Here is a 20452-nt window from a genome sequence, read left to right as displayed (position 1 = left end):
ACTAATTTTGGTAGTAACAAAGTTATTGACCTAACAATGGCAAAGAGGAGCCACTGGTACACTGGTTACGGTCTTATTACTACAAATGATACACTTACACTATAGAGGAAGTATGTTTAATATTCATATGAGCAAGTACACAGTAGAGCTTTACCTCCATGAATTATGGCCCAAACTATCAGTTTCCTCCTGTGTATGCTCTCTGGTTGAAGGGAACAAATCAGGCCTTGTGTGCCTTTTATAGATATTCAACGTGATGACTAAATAATTAAACGCTGGATGAAAGCACATCTATATTTGTGAGGAAGGAGGAAACACAATGAAGTGAGCTGCAGGCAGAATATTTCAACTAGACCTTTATAAATAAGCCAAGTTTGACCTCCCACCAAAGCATGGCTGCAACTAATTGATTAATGTGAGTTTATTTGTTAAACAGATATATATTTTATATACATAAAAATATTTAAAAAATATATATATATATATATATATACATAAAAATATAAAAAAAAAATTATATATATTATATATATATATATATATATATATATATATATACACACATCCTCAAACAATGTGCAAAATGAATGATTTGAAAACAAATACAGTGAATGTATCTATGCAAGTCATACTTTTTTATGATATATTTATTCTTCGTAATATTATGTTTCAATTATTATACATTTATTCGTATAAAAAGGTTAAAATATTAACTTGTATTTTCTAAAAAAAAAATAATAATATTTTCTATATTTCTTCTGTAGAACAATAGAAAGAGTCAACATGAATGAAGGAGAGCACATGATCATGACAGACTGTTTATTTGTAGGTCTTTGAAATAATTTATGAATTGGAACACCTATCCAACCCAAGATGATGTACCTACAGTATAGCTGTAGTGCTCAGTGCCCACATGATGAACAACAGCATGAACTACATACAGAGGTCAGCCAATCAAAACAAAGACATTTACAAATAGAAGTCTTAAAGGTACAGTTGCAAAACCAGGCTGTTTATTTCTAAGTGTCACTGAGAGGCTTGAAAATGGTCGTGTAAAGTACAATATCTTTTGGACATGGGATTTTGGACAGGGTTCTTTCGTTTTCAATGGTAAAATGTTTGTTTGTGAAGCGTCTCTCACCATTAACAACATATGGAATGACAAAAAACAACAACTTCCTTTGTCTCCTCCAATTCATAATTAATAACTGATGGGTTCAGTTTCCTCAGCACATTTGTCACAAACAGCCCGTGGCATTATCAGCACGATCTGCCTGCCTTTCACAAGGTTCCCGCTGTGTTCTCGTTCCAGTTTTATACTCCTCCCATAGTGAGCGCAGCAAACTGAACAACAGCCCCTCCTAAAGCAGCCGGCGGAGCCAGATAGCAGAAGTCACGCAGAACAATTACATCAGCCCCGCAATAAACACCCAAGATGGAGGCGCTGGCCTGCGATTGGATCTAACCACCAGATCTGGAGAAATATCTTGAAAACCCAGTTCGGCAAGATGAAATTTGAACAAGAACCGCAACGTTGGTCTCGTTCTACTTGGCATGTTGTATAACGGCAGATGCGACGTGGATTGGGCTAATTAATATGTGCAACTTACTAATGTTTACTGAGGTCTGATTGTGTCCGTGAGATGAATAGTGCTTTTGTTTGTTAATTCCCAGCTGTCTAAATGTTAGTATGGTGGTTAAAGGCCTGACAGAAGGACAGAGAGCATGCTAAAGCACTAAGGTATCACTGCGGTTTTTATCATTATATTTGAACAGCCACTGTTTATCAGAACATGTCATCTGTGCTCCAGTGGCTATTTATTCAAATATGGTTCCCATACGAGATCTCTCTTCCTCTCTACACATTCAGTAGAGTCTGTGTGGGGCTAATGTGAGAGAGTTTCGAGCTGACAGAACTATCACTTGCCTTACTGGGCCAATAAGTTATAGCATGTGCATCTCCAAGTGATTTTATGATACAAATTGAATGAAAACACAGTCAGTTACAGAATGTCTGAAGGATGGAATAAAACTTCTGATCTGGGGATGCACGATATTATCTGATTTTTAAAGGCTTAAAATGTAAACATCAGCGTCGTCTGATTTGAAAAATTTGCCGATATGCCTCGCCGATAAGACCGATAACTCACATGTGTGCAAGGTCTTGAAGCAAACATTCGCCTCAAGGATAGGACCTCCACATTTAATTTGAGAATCTATGTCAACAGTCAACAGAAAGTCAACAGTTACTAGCATGTGCAGTAACAGCAGCGGCAGCCTAACCCTGATGCGATACTGCTGCGGCGGGATGTGCTTTTACTGTCGATTCTATCATACACCGGGACCGAACGTGTCATTTTGTACGTGATTAAATGATTAAATGCAAAACAGGGAATCTAATCATCATTCAGACAATAATTTGATTCAAGAATGAGCCACAATGCTAATGTAATCTAATCGCTAGGACTCCCTGAGCACATGTGAGATGACGTATTCTTCTTATCGGCAAGACACATCGGCATAGTTTTTCATATTGTGCCTATGCCTATATTTATATTTAAAGCCATGATTTGCCGATTCTGACCTAAGTCCAAAAATATCATGCATCCTTAACTATAACCATAACCGTATTTTTCGGACTATAAGTCGCATCAGTCCAAAAACACGTCATGACGAGGAAAAAAACATATATAAGTCGCACCGGACTATAAGTCGCATTTATTTAGACCCAAGAACCAAGAGAAAACATTACCGTCTACAGCCGCGAGAGTGCGCTCTATGTCTTCAGTGTAGACTACAGGAGAACTGAGCAGCATAGAGCGCCCTCTGGCGGCTGTATACGGTAATGTTTTCTCTTGGTTCATGTCTCTTAGTTCATTTCTCTTGGTTCATGTCAAATTATTTTGATAAATAAGTCGCACCTGACTATAAGTCGCAGGACCAGCCAAACTATGAAAAAAAGTGCGACTTATAGTCCAGAAAATATGGTAAATAGCTAGCTATATAATAAATGTCATAGATTTTTGTGAGTCACTGGAATTTTGACCAGAACTGGTAACTGCAATACTTATTGTAGAGTCATGAGAAGGCAAGTGCTGAGTCACAGTATGATAAAATCAGAAACAAAAACCAAAAAACCCTGTTTTTACTGCAAGTAAACTTAATTAAATCCATGTAACAGCCCACGCTTTGAGTAAACTCAATAAACTGGAGCAAGTGAATTCAAATAACACCACCTGTGAGACACAGCCCCTTCCAGGAAGCTATTCCTCTGAGCCTTATAGTCTTACAACTTAAGACTCATAAACAACGACCAATTAAGTTTACTTAACTCTCACAGCAGCACTAGCACATACCTACGAGAGCAATGCAAACATCATTTAAAATATAATAGGCTGTTAGGTGAAATAGATGAACTCTGGAATGCTTGATAAAGTCTGTGATTAGAAACGAGAGCTTCCAGAAATTCCTGATGAGCAGACAGGTGTCAGGTGACCTGGCCCAGCCCTGCCCTGCCTCCATCACAACAACCACAGTCACACACACACACACACACACGTTATCTGTGCATGTTTGACGGAGCTTACGAAAAAAAAAAAAAAATCATAAATCTCCCTCACAGGGAAGTTCCCAAAAGAAAACGGATAAAAATGGGTTAAATAATGTCCTGATTAAAATGTAAAAGAAAAACAGCGTTAGTATTTAAAATTATAATTTTTATACATTTTCATCAGTTTTCTTTGGTTGGAGAGGATTTCAAAATCTTTATATTTCAGACAGATTTCACTAATTAATCATTTGTGAGACTGCCCAACTAATTATTTCAAAATTTGCTTAATTTTGGGCAAGGAAAACCTTGTTAAAATTCCCTGGTATTTCCAGGTTCTCCGTGGCCATAAGAACCTCTGAACAGTGGATGTGAATGGAAAGACTTTCAGGACATGTATCCTACACAATCTTGTGGGTGTGGCGTACATTTAAAGAATGATTAATCTATGCAATACATAAAGCTCTTTCACTATCATAAAAACACAACAGAGCGACGGTTACAGCCACATGACTGCCAGAGATTTGTGATGGACGTAGATACAGCAAGAAACTGCGGGGTAAAAATGTTGTCAGACAAAAACGGGAAACATTTTGTTCGTTTACACGACAATGTAAACCTAACACATAAAACTGGTTTCAAAGTACATTTTTTTTTAAACGGCAACGTTGTCGTTTCTGTGTAAACACCCAATCCAGGAATCTCTGAAAATGGTGACGTCATGCGCATACGTAGTATGTGTTCGGTATGTTGACATGCGCAGTACGTGGCAATTTTAAAGGAAAGCATGAACAAACAAACACAACAATGCCAGAGTACACGGTACTGTTGTTGCTACTCAAGAGTTTGCTAACGCTTCTTCAGCAATGTGTGAACAATGTGTAAACATGAATCGTTTTCAAAATGATGTATAAACGTGTAAACTTTTTTTTTTTAAACAAGGGAAAAACGTTTACATTTTTGAATACATCACTGTTGTGTAAACATAGCCTAAAGGCTTGTTCACACCAGGACGAAAGTTGCACGGGTTTATCGCAGACATTTAACGCCTTGTGACTAAACAAAGGGTTATGGAGAGGAATTGCAAATCAAACAGGATTTGATGTGTACCCGGGTATTTCTATTTTTCATTAGAAATTAAAGAGATCTTATGTCAGGGAGTGAAAATCGCTTGAGAATGAACACAAAAGATGTGAAAAGAACATCAGCCATAAGGGCACCCGATAATCATCCCAGTGTGGCTTAAATAATCGAGACTTAAAGCCCAACAAGTCTTTTTAAAGATTCTGTAAGCGACTTCATCCATTTAGTTTGAATTTGAAGCCTGTGCTCCAAAGACATGGCACTCAACCTGTCAGACAATTCAAAGACAATACATTTCTGAAGGCAGAAGTCATCTTAGTTGGGTAAACTTTTATAGTGGTCAACAGAAACTACAACTTTTAGAATTTCTTCATTCCAATTTTTCTATGACTTTACAAATGTGTGGGTGATTGATTATGTTGGTCAGAGAGGTAAAGTTGTCGAATTTGCTGACACTCCATCAGCCATTTTCTGTCATTTAATTCCAAGGAAATTAGACAAAAAAAAACCTCACACATACACACAATACAATGTTAGGAACTTGAAATGCTTCAAGTCAGAGAAAGGGTCCATAGTGAACCTGACACGTTCCAGGTACATCTTATTTTCATATTCTAAAAAAATTCAAAACTCCAAATGTAATTCTGCACATTTCAGGCCACTTTTGGTTTCTACAGAAATATACAAATCTGAGATGACTCAGGCTTATGAAACTTATGAAATGAGAGGAATATTAATAATAATATTGGAAACTATAACAGAACTTCACCCTCAGTGAAAGTGAAGGCTTGTGGGTTTAACCACACCACCTTACACTGCCATATGAAACAACCAATTACCACAGAAATATTAGACAGAAATACTACCATCGAGAAAGAACAAGACTGTAGCTTATTTCACAAGAATATCACACAAAACCTGCTTTTATCATGCGTCCTGCATTCTGAGCTAAAAAAAAACGGAACTGAATTGGCTTGACAGCATTTACTAATTACTGCATTTTTGCTATTGTAATTTCCGAAATGAAATCAACCCAAAATTCATAAAAAAAAAAAAAAAAGGAATCCATCAACAAGACTATCGGAAGATTTCAGAACGGCAAACAGAAGAATTTTTATTTCAATAATCTTAAAAGGGAGACATGATCTGGTCAACAACATGACTAATCAGCTTCACTGATGAAAATTAATACATGCATCCACAAGCTCTCCAGAGATGAACCTCTGCATCCATCCATGGGAAATGAAACATTTCTACATTTCAGCCACTCAGTCTGACAAAATTCATTCAAACTGGACCTGAGACAGAGCAGCCGCATCGAGGAGACTGTGGTGAGGAAATGAATGCAGGAAGGTACAGATCACAAACTTATCTGATGACTAAGTAAAACTGACAGTAACAAACATCATCTGTCCAAGCATGAGAGGCCTGTCAGTGCTGGAGTCTGCTGCGTGTCACACAGGTGTGGCACTGACCTATGATTACTGCAAAACAGGTGGTTACAGCGACCTGCAGCACACAAAACTCAAGGTCACCTCACTCTCACCTGTATACAGAATACAGTTCATTTAACATCTTTTGCAGAAGATAAGTACTTGTGTACAGTACTGATTTTATCATTAAGAATAATAGTATGCCTTCCTTTTATAAATCTAAAGTATTAAACTATGTAGGTAGGAACGAACCATTCCTGTTCAAGATATTAGAATCAGTATATATATAGTGCACATTTTTTACAGTATTCGTTTTATGATGTGGAAATAATATTAATATTTCATTTAAATTGCAAAAAGTCTTTCGATGTGATTGTACAGCCTACAAATTATTCTGATGTGTGTGTGTGTGTGTGTGTGTGTGTGTGTGTGTGTGTGTATGTATAAACAGAGAGAGAGAAAGAGAAAGAGAGAGAGAGAAACTGTAATGCATTACTGCAATCAATGCAATGTTTACTTGTAAAGGATTTTTTAAAATATATATATAAATTATTTTGAAACACTTATTTTTATGTCTGTGAGAATAATCTTGTTACTGTAATGTGGAAAAATACATTTTATTTAAATTGCAAAGTATGTTTATGTGAAAAAAATAGAAGCATATTACAATAATGATAATCTAATTTAATAACCTTGGAAAGTGAACATTACCATGCATTAAAGTAATAATATATGTTGGTAATTTAGGATGGTTTCAATATTTACATGAATTATTAATAATAAAAATAATAATATTAATAATAATAATAATTACTATTAGTGCTTACATTTTATTTAAATTGCAAAATATGTATATGTGACTGTAGTGCTTAAACATTATTCAGATTTTAATAGACAAACAAAGAAAACACAGAAGTGTATCAGGAGGAACCCATTTTAAATGTTTTCAGAAGTAAACATTCTGATGTTTTAGTAATTATAGCTTGGGGGTAAATGTGCTTAATTCTCATTAAAGTAATAATAAATAGGAACTACGTTTTTATACATCTACCACAGCAGGGTGTTCCATGAGGCACATTTGAGGATTATGCAAATATCGCGATACCTGTGTCATTTAATACTACGTTTTATATTAAACTACAGTGCTATTACCACCCCCATGCCAGAGTTTTCTATAAGGACATGTACACAAAAAGCATGACGTCAACGTCCAGACAGGGAAGTGTCAGTGTATTCGCTGTTTGAACGAGGAAATGACTTCAACACCTTAAGCAGAGCAAATTAATATCTTAAAGGTTTTGATTCCCCTATATGGCACAATACAACTCCCAAGGACACTACGGCTATAACTTAATCAGTGTGTGTATGTGTGTGCAGTGCACTGTGCCGCCAACTTCCCCATTTTGCGCTGCGCTCTCACTTTACGCCCATTTCGGTTCAATGAGTGACGGCGAGCGGCGGCTTACGTTAACTGCGTAACTCCCGTTTGTGAATGACAACCCAGACGAGTGACTCGATCGAGCAGCGAGTATAAGAAACGGTGCTGTAAAGTAACAAATTAGACGTTTGTCGTCTTATTAAGTTAGAAAAACATAACTACAGCGAGTTGAACTTTTGCACGCGATCGAAGTGAAATGAGTAACATAGTAACAAACCTCCCGACGAAATTCTCCAGCACCGAGCTTTTTCCGGCGCTCTGTCCTCCGACCACGGCGATCTGCGGCAGATCCAAGTTACAACTTTGGCCAATGGAACTGAAAGCATCTTGGAGTTTATTGATCAGGGGGATCAAGTCCTCCATCCCCCGGTTGCCCATGGTTTCTGACCGTCTCTCCGCGCGCAGGAACGGGCTCGCGGCAGCAGGGCGCTCGGGTTACTTCCAAGTGCTCAGTTTCCACCCTTCAAACCCTTTCAGATCAGTCTGTCTGAGATAAATAACTGATCAAACACTCGCTGACGGACAGATGCCGCGTATTAGGGCGTATTCGTTAAGATCCGTGCACTGATCTGAGGATCAATCATTGGTAAACTCATAAAACAAAACTTCTTGCTATCATCCGGTCAGGCGACATCCGACCTCCACCGGTGAGGGTCCCGCCTCCTTATGTCGTGAAATCCCATTGGTCCAAGAGAGCGCTTCCTGGTGTGTTCTGTCTTTTGATTGGCTCGATCTCCGTTTCTGCCGCAAACGGTTCCATTGGACGGTTCACGTGTCAATTTAATTTCAACGAAAACACTTGAACGTAGGGATATACAATACAAATTATAATTCTGATTTTAATAATAATACGCATGTTTAATTACTACAGGAGAAACATGAATAAATTAAACGTATTTCAATTTAATAAATTTTAATCATAATTTTCTAAGTATTAGAGCATTATTAAAACATTGTTTGGGCTCTCCAGATTGTTATATCGACTAGTAAAAAAATGCGATATTTAAGCAGAATCATCCAACATTATTATTGTTCTCGATTAGAACGATAAACTGGTTTCAGACATATTGAGAGACTCTTGAGTCGTCGCTTGCACTCATTTCCGCGAATCGGTTCTATTATAGATCAGTGGTAAGAACATGTTGTGGTCATTTCTTGCACGATTCAATTTATGAAACTGACTAACTAATCATTTGAAACCCTAATATCTGATACTGACAAATTATAAATTTGAAATCTAAGAGTTGAATGCATCAGACACGATGGCATACTGTTCAGTGAGTCAGAGACTCGGAGAACCGTTTGGATCGATTCAGTCCGATTCGTGTACTGTTCAAGGGTGCGTTTTAAAAAGCATCGTTAGCTAACTATGGTTGTAAGTTCAACTGAACTCTACGAACCATATAGTTGCTTGGGAAACGCACCCCTGAGCGGTTTTTGTATGAGTTCATACGATTCATCAAACAGATTCGACTCAAATGAACGACTCCCAAGTGAATCAGACTTCTTTATTCAAAATGGCTGCGCCCGTACCCAGCAGCACACATGAGTGTGAAGACAGTATGGCATCAATGAAGGCTGTGTCTTCTGCTGCTCCTCTCGCTCTTCGTATCGTGGCGGAATGTCCCGTGAGTAAGGCGAGAGCCTGCACTCTTACTCTCCCGCACTGTGCTGTCCTCACCCCGGTGTTCATGCCCGTGGGCACGCAGGGTACCCTGAAAGGCATCACCGTGGACCAGCTGGAGGATCTGGACTGTCAGATATGTCTGGGAAACACTTATCATCTGGGCATGAGACCGGTATGAGCGATAGAATTCTTAAATTGTCGAAGTGTTTCATCGGTGCACAATGTTTTAAACTTACTTGACTGTTATCGTGTCCTAACAGGGTCCCGAGTTAATAGAGAAAGCCAATGGACTGCATGGATTCATGAAGTGGAATAGAAATCTCTTAACGGTAAATATTCTTCTCCTTCTGTTTCTTCTTCTCAGACTACACCCAAACACCAGCAGAAGTAGTAATAGTCAAATGTAGGATACCATTATGTGTGTATTTCGCTTTCTTCTTCTGCAGATTTTGCAGAGTGTCCGTTTGATGGATAGAGTTGATTGGACAAGTTATGGAATGAGTAACGTTAAAGTCTTAAAAATAATATTAAAACATATTATCCGTTTTTATTGTAAATATTATCAAGCCAGTGTGAAACACCAGTCTGTCCACTTGAAGTCTCATTGGAAATATTTACATACTACTACAATTACTAACATTTATTTATTTATTACAGCCAAGAGTTTCTATTAAATAATATTAATAATAAATATTTTTTATTTCTTTCTAGTAAACACTAGTTTTCAAACACTTTTTATTTTTATTTATTATTTTATGAGCAGAAACAGAGTATTAATAATCAAGAATTGATTCCAATAATAAAATGCTTATAATTAGAAGACATTTTCAAATGCATATAATCCAATATTTTTTTATACAGTACATTGCATGATTACATACTATCCACACATTATTTTGACAAAATATTTATATATTTAAAAAATACTATTTGAATAGTAAATAGTATTTAAAATAGATTTTAAGTCACTATTGCAATAATTTAACAACAAATTTGAATGTTCACTGTTCTCTGATGTTAATGGTCACACTGATAAAATATAAGTATTCATATATATATATATATATATATATATATATATTTTTTTTTTATGTACTTTTTATTTTAGGTTTACAGTTTTACCAGTCAATTAATAATTTTTCAACAACTCACAAACCCCTTGCAGTTCCTTCACAAACCCCAGTTTGGTAAAACCCTGATGTTTAATGCACTTCATGTTTTTCATAATAAAGAAGGGGATATATATTTTATTTCTCTTTGTATTTTTATATCAACACTGTTCAAAATATTGTCATTCAAACAAACTGTGTCAAAAGACTAGATCAGGTTACTAGGTTACTTGTAGGTAATCTGTCATCAGAAACAGACTACAGTTTGTAAGTAATAAACCCAGCACTGTTCATTTTGTGAAGGGGTTTCAAGAACTCCCAAGTTCGTCAAGATAAACAACATTTATGGAGGAGAGGATTGCACTTTACACTTTGAGTCGATTTGTGTGTTTTTAAACATTTATTTTTTAATTTATTTATTTGAGTACTTACAAATCGTCCTTCAGACCCTCTATAAATTTGCTGAGGCCCACTGGTTTAAAATCACTTGCACTATGAATGAATTTGGTCTTGCTCATCGAAATCCACAATTTCTGTTTGTTTTAATAGGACAGTGGCGGGTTTCAGATGGTGTCTCTAGTGGAGCTGTCGGAGGTGACGGAGGAGGGAGTCAAGTTCCGTTCCCCTTATGATGGAAAGGAAATCCTGCTCACTCCTGAGCAGTCCATCGCCATACAGAACAGCCTGGGTATGAAGGAACGTACAGATCTCTTAACATGAGCATTCAACAGATGCTCATTGAAACCGTTGCGACTCTGCATTGTGTGCAGGTTCAGACATCATGATGCAGCTGGATGACGTGGTGAGCAGTACGGTGAAAGGGCCGCGGGTGGAGGAGGCCATGCACCGCTCTGTGCGCTGGCTGGACCGATGCATCGCAGCCAACAAGAATCCAGATCGACAGAACCTCTTCGCCATTATTCAAGGGGGGCTTGATGCCAAACTGCGCAAGGCCTGTTTAGATGGTAAGCTGCACATCAAATGAGTGTCCATTATGACGTGCCAATATTTCATTAGAAGTGTAAAATTAGAATAAAATGCACTACCTTTCAAAAGTTTCAGGTTTCAGGTAATGACTGTTAACCAGCTGGTGTCGCAGTGATTTTGCTAAGTGGCTGTATGAAGTCCGTTCTCCTCACAAATGTAGTCTTCACATTAATAATGAACAGGATCCATTAACAAGCGTCAAACGCACACCTGAAGCATTAATCAGAATTACGATACACCTTGCTAGAGTCTTTCTGTCTCGTTCCCTCCCTCAGAAATGACCAAGCGTGACGTGCCAGGCTTCGCCATTGGAGGCTTGAGTGGAGGAGAGGAAAAGGATGACTTCTGGAAGATGGTGACTCTGAGCACAGACCACCTCCCCAGAGAAAAGCCCCGCTACCTCATGGGGGTCGGGTGAGCCACACTTCCTCAGAAACTGCTTTTTTTTTTTTTTTTTTTTTTTTTCGCAAGTGTTAAGCCTGTTTATGTGTTTTAGCTATGCACTAGACCTGGTGGTCTGCGTTGCCTTGGGCTGTGATATGTTCGACTGTGTTTTCCCGACTCGAACAGCAGTAAGTGATGGATTTCCATTGACATCCCTTTTCTATAAAATTTACCGTTCAAAGGTTTGGGCCAGTGAGATTTTCAAAGTAGTCTCTAATGCTCACCAAGGCTGCATTTAGTTGCTCAAACCACAGTAATATTGTGAAATATTGTAATAGAAGCTAGAATTAAACCAGTGATGCTTCTAGTAATCTTTTATTTTGCCATTGTTAATGAGGCTGTGTGCTTGTTTCAGAGATTTGGCTCGGCTTTAGTTCCCTGGGGGTCTCTGCAGCTCAAACAGAAGCAGTATGCTAAAGACTTTCAGCCGATTGATCCTGACTGCCAGTGTCCCACCTGCAGGAGGTACATCTATCTGCTTCAGTGCACCCGCTGTGCTTAAAACAAGAATTCATCATTCATTTTAATTCTCCTATTATCTCATGAACCTATTGTGTTTCGTTTTTCTTTGTCTTGACATTGACAGACACAGTCGGGCTTACCTTCACGCGCTGTTCAAGAGCGACACCGCAGCCTTGCATCACATCACCATCCATAACATCTCTTACCAGGTGACTATATCCACCACGTGCTTTGAATCCAGTGTTTAGAATTGTTGTTTATGATTGTCTTCCGTTCGTCAGCTCGCCCTCATGCGGTCAGTGCGTCAGAGCATCATAGAGCAGAGGTTTCCTGAGTTTGTGAAAGCGTTTATGAAGCGGATGTTCGCGTCCGTGGAGCAGTACCCCAGCTGGGCTGTAGAGGCACTACAATCCGTCAACATCGACGTCAGCTGAGCATCCTACCTGAGGAAGATGAAGAGCACTGCATTTTAAGAGAAGAAAAAGACCTGCTGTTTTTTATGGATGTTTGTTTCTTTTTTTTTTTTTTTTTTTTTTACTTCTTTTTTTAGATACTAACATTTAAACATATAATATGTGAAATATCCCTGTTTTGTAAATAAAATAGTCTTTGCATTTTGATTGCAAATTGCTACATTCTTTCACCAAATTTAGAAAAATGTGATATCGTGGGAAGTCGTGGCCTACTGGTTAGAGAGTCGGACTCCCAATCGAAAGGTTGTGAGTTCGAGTCCCGGGCAGGAATTGTAAGTGGGGGCATGTACAGTTCTCTCTCCATCTTCAATACCACGACTTAGGTGTCCTTGAGCAAAGCATCGAACACCAAACTGCTCCCCGGGCGCTGAGCATAAATGGCTGCCCACTGCTCCGGGTGTGTGTTCACAGTGTGTGTGTTCTCACCGCTCTGTGTGTGTGCACTTCGGATGGGTTAAATGCAGAGCACAAATTCTGAGTATGGGTCACCATACTTGGCTGAATGTCACGTCACCTTTTTTTTTTCTTCTTTTTTTTTTTTTTTTTTTTTTTTTTTTTTTTTATATGGTGATGTTAGAAAACATTTTTTGAATAGCATTTTTTTTTTTGCACCTTTATTTTTTTTATATAATGGCAAGTGGCGGCATGAATGTTAATATCAACTTAAGGAAAATATTTTCTTTGTCATTCACTATGCCAATCAAGTCTAATTTATTCAACCATGAATATGATAGATTTTAAAGTAATAATATACACATACATTCACTTACCATTCAAATGTCTGCGTCATTAAATTTGAAGGTTTTTGAAAGAAGTGTCTAATGCTCACCAAATTTCCATTTATTTGGTCAAAAATAGAGTACAAACAGTACTATATATTTATATATACATATACAATTTAAATTAACTGTTTTCTATTTGAATATATTTTAAAGTATTAAGATGTAAAGCTGAATTGTCAGCATCATTACTCCAGTCTTCAGAGTCATGTGATCCTTTAGAAATCATTCTAATATATTGATCTGATGAAGATTTTTTATTATTATCAATGGTGAAACCCTTTGCCCTTTTTTCTGGCCTTTTGTAATGAACAGACAGTTAAAAAATAACAGCAGTAAAATATAAATCTTTTGTAACATTCTGTTTGTCTTTACTGTCACTTTTGATCAATTTCATGCATCCTTAATGAATGGGAGTATTAAAAAAAAATGCTCAAAAATTTGAATGTTAATGTAAACTACCATGGTTTTATTTGACAACATTGTCTTAGTCTTTGCCTGTAATGTTTTTTTTATTTTTTAACTGTGTTTTTTGATGATAATCTCTCTAAGGCCACAACTGAACAGATGTGCCTTTAAAAGCCCATCAAAACCTTTAAAGGTTGAGATTGAGGGTATATTAAAGCTTTCAGGAGCTAAACACGATTGATTTATTGGTCTTGTCCCGCAGGCAGCCGCTAGGAGGCAGAGCGCTCAAAAACACATCAAGCAGCTTATGAAGACCTATCCCATTCTCCAGTTTGAGTGTGTATTTCACTGCACTATACTTGTTAAAGCCAATGTCTTGTGAAATGTATCGTTTATGGCAGTGATAAAAAATGAGGTTTCTCATCACCTGCATGCTTTTATGATTGACATACATCAGGCAAAAAGCGTAGTTGTCGACTTTTCTCATGCATCATTCAACAGGAGACGAAATGACTGCAAGCGGGTGCAAGAACTAGATGTAGCCTACTATAAAACATGAACACTCCCACCCCTCAAAATAGTGCATGCCTTAATCAATACTGGACAATGGTGAAATAATGCACTGCAGCAGTAACTGAAACCGCTTGTGTCAGCAATGGACGGGATGTCCAGGCACGCGCTGCGTCTCGTCTCAGCTGCTGAGCTCGAGGCACCAGTTGCTCAGTCGCTGCTGTGATACTGGATCTAGACCCGTGTGCCTCGTTCCTGAGTGATGACAACAATTACTATACTCGAGCGACCTGAAACAATCGCGGCGGAGGGATAAACGAGGACGGACGCGTTTGCATTTCCACGCCGCGTCGGTTCGTGCGCTCTGCTGAATGACTATGGTGGAGCTGGAGAAGGAGGTTCTGCCGCTGCCGCCTCGGTACCGGTTCCGAGACCTGTTGCTCGGGGACTGGCAGAGCGACGACAGGTAGAGCAACTTCAACTCCTCAGCTTATGTTAACATGCGTGCTTAAATAACTGCATATGCACAGGGAATCACATTAGTATCAGCAGTAGTGTGAGTATTAGTAATAACCATAGTAATGAGCATACATTTAGTATTTCTATTTGCATGAATAATAGCCATAGTAGGCTACATTATTATAGGAGCATACTGCTATTGGTTATATAAATTCGTAAGACAATTTAGTTCTGATAGTAGTTCTAGTAGCTAATATATCTAGTATTATAATGAGCATTATTATAGCTAGTGTAAGTATCAGTGTGAGCATTATGTATTGTACATCCTGGCTGTGTCTTAAAACTTATTAAACGCTGTCTAGCTAGGCAGCACACTAGTTTTTTAAACAGCCTCTATTTATCCTGCCTTGCGTAACGTTAGCTGTTTTATGCAGTCTGGTCACATTTTGATCTCTGACTTTAACAGCCCCTTTGCCAACAAATAAAAAGCTTATTATTATTAGTGTGAGAATACACTAAGTATTCCAAATTTTATTAGAAAGAGCAATAGTTTTAGTGTGTGTATAACAACAATATTAGCATATACATAAGTAACCTAATGGTATCACTAGTAGACATCAATGTTAATAAGATCTTTGGAACTGCTATTAGTTTTGTATTCGTTTTATTAATATCATTAGTTTTAAGATGAGTATCAAAAGCTACCAGTGTTGTAAGGATAATTAGTAGACTGTTACGATAGTACTAGTGTTAGAATCAACTAGAATCAATTTGTGCGGTCTTATTAACTTAAACTTAAACTTATTAAGCATCTTGTGATGTCCTCAAATTGTGTCTTGCTTGGCAGCACACTAGGTTTTGAGACATGGACTGTGTTTATCCGGAGAGGGTGATTTCATCAAGTACAACATGTTCCTGGATACTTGTTGATCCTGGAACAACATTCCAATTAACCAATCAGAATTGAGATATAACTTTTCAGAAAATATCTGTTTTAGGCTTACAATCAGAGTTAGGTGCTTCTACACCCTTGTTAATCGGCTAGCATTTCCCACTGATTTTAGGAATAAATTATGGGTAAGGTTAGGTTTAGTGGTAGATATTGGGTTAAGTCTATATTTTTGGACAATAATGTTGATTCAGGATCATCAGAAGGTGTTGATCCAGGAACATGTCTTACTTCACAAATGCTGTCTATTTACGCAGCAAGCCAAGTTTTAAGACAGACTCTTTTTTGCATAGCTGTTTTGAAGCAGTCTGGTTACATTTTGGTCTGTTTGACTCCAACAGCCATTTTACAGACAACAAAAGATGAGGAAAGGGAAAGGGATTGGGTTTGTGCGTGCTTGTGTTCTGTCTAACTATCTCGTGTGTTGATGTTTTTACACCTCAGATGGCATTGCTGCCTGTCTGTTTTACATTCCATGTGCATTTCCTGCAGAAAACTGCTGGGCTGAATATTTGTTCATTTGAAAGAGTGTTCAGTGCTTTCTTTAATGATGTTTACTGCAAACCCAAAGTATATTGTGAATGCTGCAGCACCTAAATGTACACGTGAGCTAAATACACCATTTAGACAGACAGTGGAAAATAAAATCTGTATTTTATGCTTGACACCCTGTTGCTAGGTGAGGACTGAGGACCAAAACACTTTAGTCCTTTAGAAAGATAAGAATGAGTTTCTCCCTCACTTCGGGTCTTCCTGAGTGGGTGTTTAAAATGCACTAATTGGTGAGTGCTCATTCGTAAGGGGGTTAAAAGTGGGGGACATGTCTTCGTAAATGGTGCGACCAGGTGATAATTCCTTGAATGAAACAGCCTCTCTTTGACAGTTTCAAAGGGATCTCATTACTGAAATCATATTTAATCTCTCTCACCTACTGAGGATTGATTATGTTATTTGTCTATCAGAGAGCGTGCGGGGGTGGCGAACGCCGGCGTTTTTGCTCTCCCTGTGGATGCGTTTTGTAGTACAGCTGATAAAGATAGAGAAGCTTGTTTCCTGTACAGACAACCCACTGAACACTGCCACTGAATAAAGCTTACAATCCAATTCTGTATGTGTGTGTGTGTGTGTGTGTCTGTGTGAAACATTAACCTGCTCAACCTGGGTCCCTGAGGACTTCACATAAGGATGCCTGGCTCCATCCACTTTGAATTAAACAGGAAGACCTCAGAAATGTCCAAGTAGGCAAATCACTTTATGCCAGTTTTAACAGAATGTGGGCATTAAAGGAATCCAAATTCTGCCATTATTAACTGGCTCTTCAAACTCATATGCTCTTATTTTTCATGCAACATAAAAGGAGAAACTTTGAAGTATCATCATGCTGCTCTTTTCCATCTGATGACAGGTTATAGTGATAACTATGATTATGAAAAAAACATCATTAGAGTAGTCCGTATGACTTGTGTATTTCAAAACTTCTGAATCAAAAAAATAAAGGTTTGTTAGACATGTCAAACCTCATGTCAGTGTGGTTTGGTAATGAGGCATGCAATAACTATAACATATTTGATTTGTTAGTTACTTTTAAGAGTATTTATGCTGTTCTCTTTACAAGAACCAACTGTTTCATTGATTCATTGAGCATAATTTTTTTCTGGACTTATACATTGTACTCATATCTTGTTTTACTTGTGTTAGTATCTCAGACTCCTTTGCATTTAGACAGTTGTTTCTAGAAATCCAATTATATTAAAAGCAACAACAACCATGTTTTTAATATTTATTTTACACTACAATAGTAAAGTTAGAATACTAATAGTTATGCCTAAACCCTTGAGCCTTTATTTTGGTGGAAAACTGAAGTGAGTGTCTGTGTTTTGTTGATAACAAGTTTATAAATGCTTTTCATTGTAAATTTAATCCTGTTAACATTTGTCCAAAATGTCAGAAAATATGCATGTGAAGAAGTGAACTCGGCACATGTTCCCAAATTATATGTAACCTGCTTAATTATGTCACCTAAATCCCCTAAATTATGGCTTAGTGACTTAAAGATGTTTCTAAAAACATATTTTAGATTTTTTCTCAGTGGATCAACTATACATTTTTATAAAATATGGGACCCTTAATTAATCTATATTTTTTGTTCTATTTTTTTCCCTCTATTTCTTCCCTGATTTACATTTTATTTTATTGTTAGATGTATACCTGTATCCAATAAGATCTCATTCAAATAATTAAGTGCAAACCTATCAGGGCTTTATAAGTAATGAACAAGATTTTAAAATCAATACAATGTTTAATAGGGAGCCAGTGCAGTGTTGACAGAACCGGGCTTATATGGTCATACTTCCTGGTTCTCGTAAGAACTCTAGCTGCTGCATTTTAGAGTTTGTTTATTAAGCGTGCAGATAAACCACTCAATAAAGCATTAAAATAAAATAATCTTGAGGTCATGAACTCTTTAATTAATATTCCTTCATTTGTCAGTGAGAGCACAGGTCATAATTTAGATATATATTTTTAGTTGGAAAATTTCAGTTTTACAAATGGATGTCAAAAGAAAGAATGCTGTCAAGTAGCACACCTAGGTTCCTAACTGATGACAAAGAATTGACAGAGCAGCCATCGAGTATAGACAGTGTTCTAGGTTATTACAGTGGTTATTAACAGTGAAAGCTAACACTGTGTTCCTGATTATATCTCCCAGGTGTTACATGTAAAGCATGAAAAGTAACGGCCCTAGTACTGAGCCTTGAGGTACTCCATACTGCACTTGTGATTGATATGATACTTCTTAATTCACTGCAATTAACTGATGGTGGCCCGATTAGTACAATTTGAACCATGCTAAATTACTTCCACTAATGCCAACAAAGTTTTCTAGTCTATTCAAAAGAATGTTGTGGTCAGTAGTGTCGAATGCAGTATTAAGATCCAGTGGCACTGACAGAGATACAACCACATCAGATGAGCAAGTAATTTGTAACTCTTATTAGAGCAGTCTCAGGACTATGATATGGTCTAAATCCTGACTGGAAATCCTCACAAATACCATTTTCTCTAAGAAGGAATATAACTGTGAGCATAATACCTTTTCTAGTATATTGGACAGAAAAGTGTCATTACGCAAAGAATCTACACAAATGATCATGGGAGCCCGAAGTGTCCGTCAGTTTTACTCTTCGAAATCTTTCATTCCTTAGGGCCCATTGAAGTGGTCAGTTTTGAACCTTCAATATGGCAGCCATGATTGTTTTCACTCCGAAGTCCCCTCCGGAGGGCGATATATCCAGTTTGTAATGCACCTTGAGTCAACTCTTTCTTTTCAAAGACAATAACTTTATGCACGGTTCACTTTCTGATTTAAAACTTTGCAGGATGTTAATATTCACTTAAAGCTGCTTATATTCACTAAAACATACACACTGCATGGGCACTTTAAATTTAATGATGCCTACACCTTTTAAAATTTGATAATCCCACTAAGCCATATTGCAATTTTGATTTCATATAAATCTTGAAGCCCCACTTTAATAAAGATGTTTATCTTTATTCCATTGGGTCACATTTTATTTGAGGGATGTGCTCTGTGATCTGCTGTTTGTATAAAAAACATCAAAATAGCTGCATGAAGATTTTTCAGGAATGATTCTTTTCGGGGGTGGGGGGGGGGTTGTTTGTTTGTTTGTTTGTTTGTCCAAACCAGCATACTGGTTTGGAATGACATCAGGGTGAGTAAATAATGAATTTTCATTCATTGGTTAAACTATTTGTCTAGACAACGTCTGGCACCAGTAATTGTCGTTGAAGCCCAGTTACTTATCTGCCATATTTGTATCCAAAAGTTAGCAGAATCTGACAAAATATGTTTTTGGGATTGTCCTCATTTGTATAAACAAAATGTGTGTGTGTGTGTCAGAGGCAGTAATTCCTCGTCGCTGGAGATCCCGTGGCATTGTTTTCGACACGGTGTGCTGTCACTATCACCTCCTTACATGAATAACAAATTTCTGTAAAGCTTAATAGAAAGACAATACAGAGTGGCCTTCTGCAATTCTTTCTCTGTGATCCATAAAATGGTGTCCTGGTGGGTGGAAAGGGTATTTTGTGCAGTAATACTTCTTTTAATAAGCAAATAATTACCATACAAACAAATGGTTAGTAGAACCTAGCTTCATTTTAGAAGCTTATTTAAAGTGAAAATTAATTATTTAAAATTAATTATTTACCCATTGTGATGGTTATTGTTTGACCTTATTTCTTCAGTGTGACATTATTAAAATATATATATATATTTTGCAGAATGCTGGGGTTCTTTATATTATCAACTTTATTGATTTTGTTAATGAGGGTGATTAAATGAAAGAACATTTTAATTCAAATATTTTGTAGAATCTTGGTAACCAAATAGTTTCTGGTCCTTCCATAATATTTTTCACCATTTGGTTACCAACATTCTTCAAAATATGTTCTTTTATGTTCAGCAGAAGAAATGAACTCATGCAGGTTTGTAACAACTTGAGGGTGAATAATGATGATATTTGGACAACATTCAGACAACATTTGAAGTAAGGCTGTGGCGAGTGGGGCGGGGCCGAGAGGCGTGGGAACGAGGAGTGAGGCCAGGTGTAGTGATTGGAGATGAGCTACACCTGAACCCCACCGCTAGTATCGAGTCCCACGTAGGAGATGGAAGGATATAAAACTGGAGCGACGACCGTGAAGGACGAGAGAGGACCAG

At 37.5% G+C, this 20452-nt stretch overlaps 3 protein-coding genes across 11 annotated transcripts in view; 2 read left to right on the top strand and 1 right to left on the bottom strand.

Moving 5' to 3' along the window:
• The window catches only part of dnm2a (dynamin 2a), a 41948-nt gene extending 33777 nt beyond the window's left edge, over positions 1-8171 (bottom strand). For 7 of the 9 annotated variants that reach the window (XM_026240087.1, XM_026240083.1, XM_026240085.1 and 4 more), the window contains exon 1: positions 7719-8170. In XM_026240087.1, the coding sequence (XP_026095872.1) occupies positions 7719-7879 (161 nt within the window). In that variant the 5' untranslated portion in view covers positions 7880-8170. Of the gene's footprint in view, positions 1-7718 lie in introns of all 9 variants that reach the window. The other 2 variants (XM_026240091.1, XM_026240092.1) reach the window with 1 other exon arrangement.
• A 797-nt stretch (positions 8172-8968) lies between these two features.
• On the top strand, positions 8969-12816 carry qtrt1 (queuine tRNA-ribosyltransferase 1). Its single transcript, XM_026240093.1, has 9 exons — positions 8969-9300; positions 9389-9457; positions 10787-10925; positions 11008-11202; positions 11500-11638; positions 11721-11796; positions 12024-12133; positions 12255-12339; positions 12412-12816. The coding sequence occupies exons 1-9, from the start codon at positions 8980-8982 to the stop codon at positions 12562-12564; spliced, it is 1287 nt and encodes a 428-aa protein (XP_026095878.1). The 5' UTR covers positions 8969-8979; the 3' UTR covers positions 12565-12816.
• A 1271-nt stretch (positions 12817-14087) lies between these two features.
• LOC113067688 (potassium channel subfamily T member 2-like) overlaps positions 14088-20452 on the top strand; it is a 62077-nt gene continuing 55712 nt past the window's right edge. Inside the window, exon 1 of the mRNA XM_026240082.1 lies at positions 14088-14766. Coding sequence (XP_026095867.1) covers positions 14672-14766 — 95 coding nt within the window. The 5' untranslated portion in view covers positions 14088-14671. The remainder of the gene's footprint in view (positions 14767-20452) is intronic.

The sequence above is a fragment of the Carassius auratus genome, linkage group LG28B (genome assembly GCF_003368295.1).
Source record: "Carassius auratus strain Wakin linkage group LG28B, ASM336829v1, whole genome shotgun sequence".
In the NCBI taxonomy this organism is placed as follows: Eukaryota; Metazoa; Chordata; class Actinopteri; order Cypriniformes; family Cyprinidae; genus Carassius; species Carassius auratus.
This window is presented reverse-complemented; position numbering and strand designations above follow the sequence as displayed.

Bases quoted from the DNA above. Each gene is read 5' to 3' on its own strand.
- qtrt1 (XM_026240093.1), top strand. From the start codon at position 8,980: ATGAACGACTCCCAAGTGAATCAGACTTCTTTATTCAAAATGGCTGCG. The intron at 10,926-11,007 runs GTATGAAGGAAC...CATTGTGTGCAG, and splicing joins CGCCATACAGAACAGCCTGG to GTTCAGACATCATGATGCAG. The intron at 11,203-11,499 runs GTAAGCTGCACA...TCCCTCCCTCAG, and splicing joins GCGCAAGGCCTGTTTAGATG to AAATGACCAAGCGTGACGTG.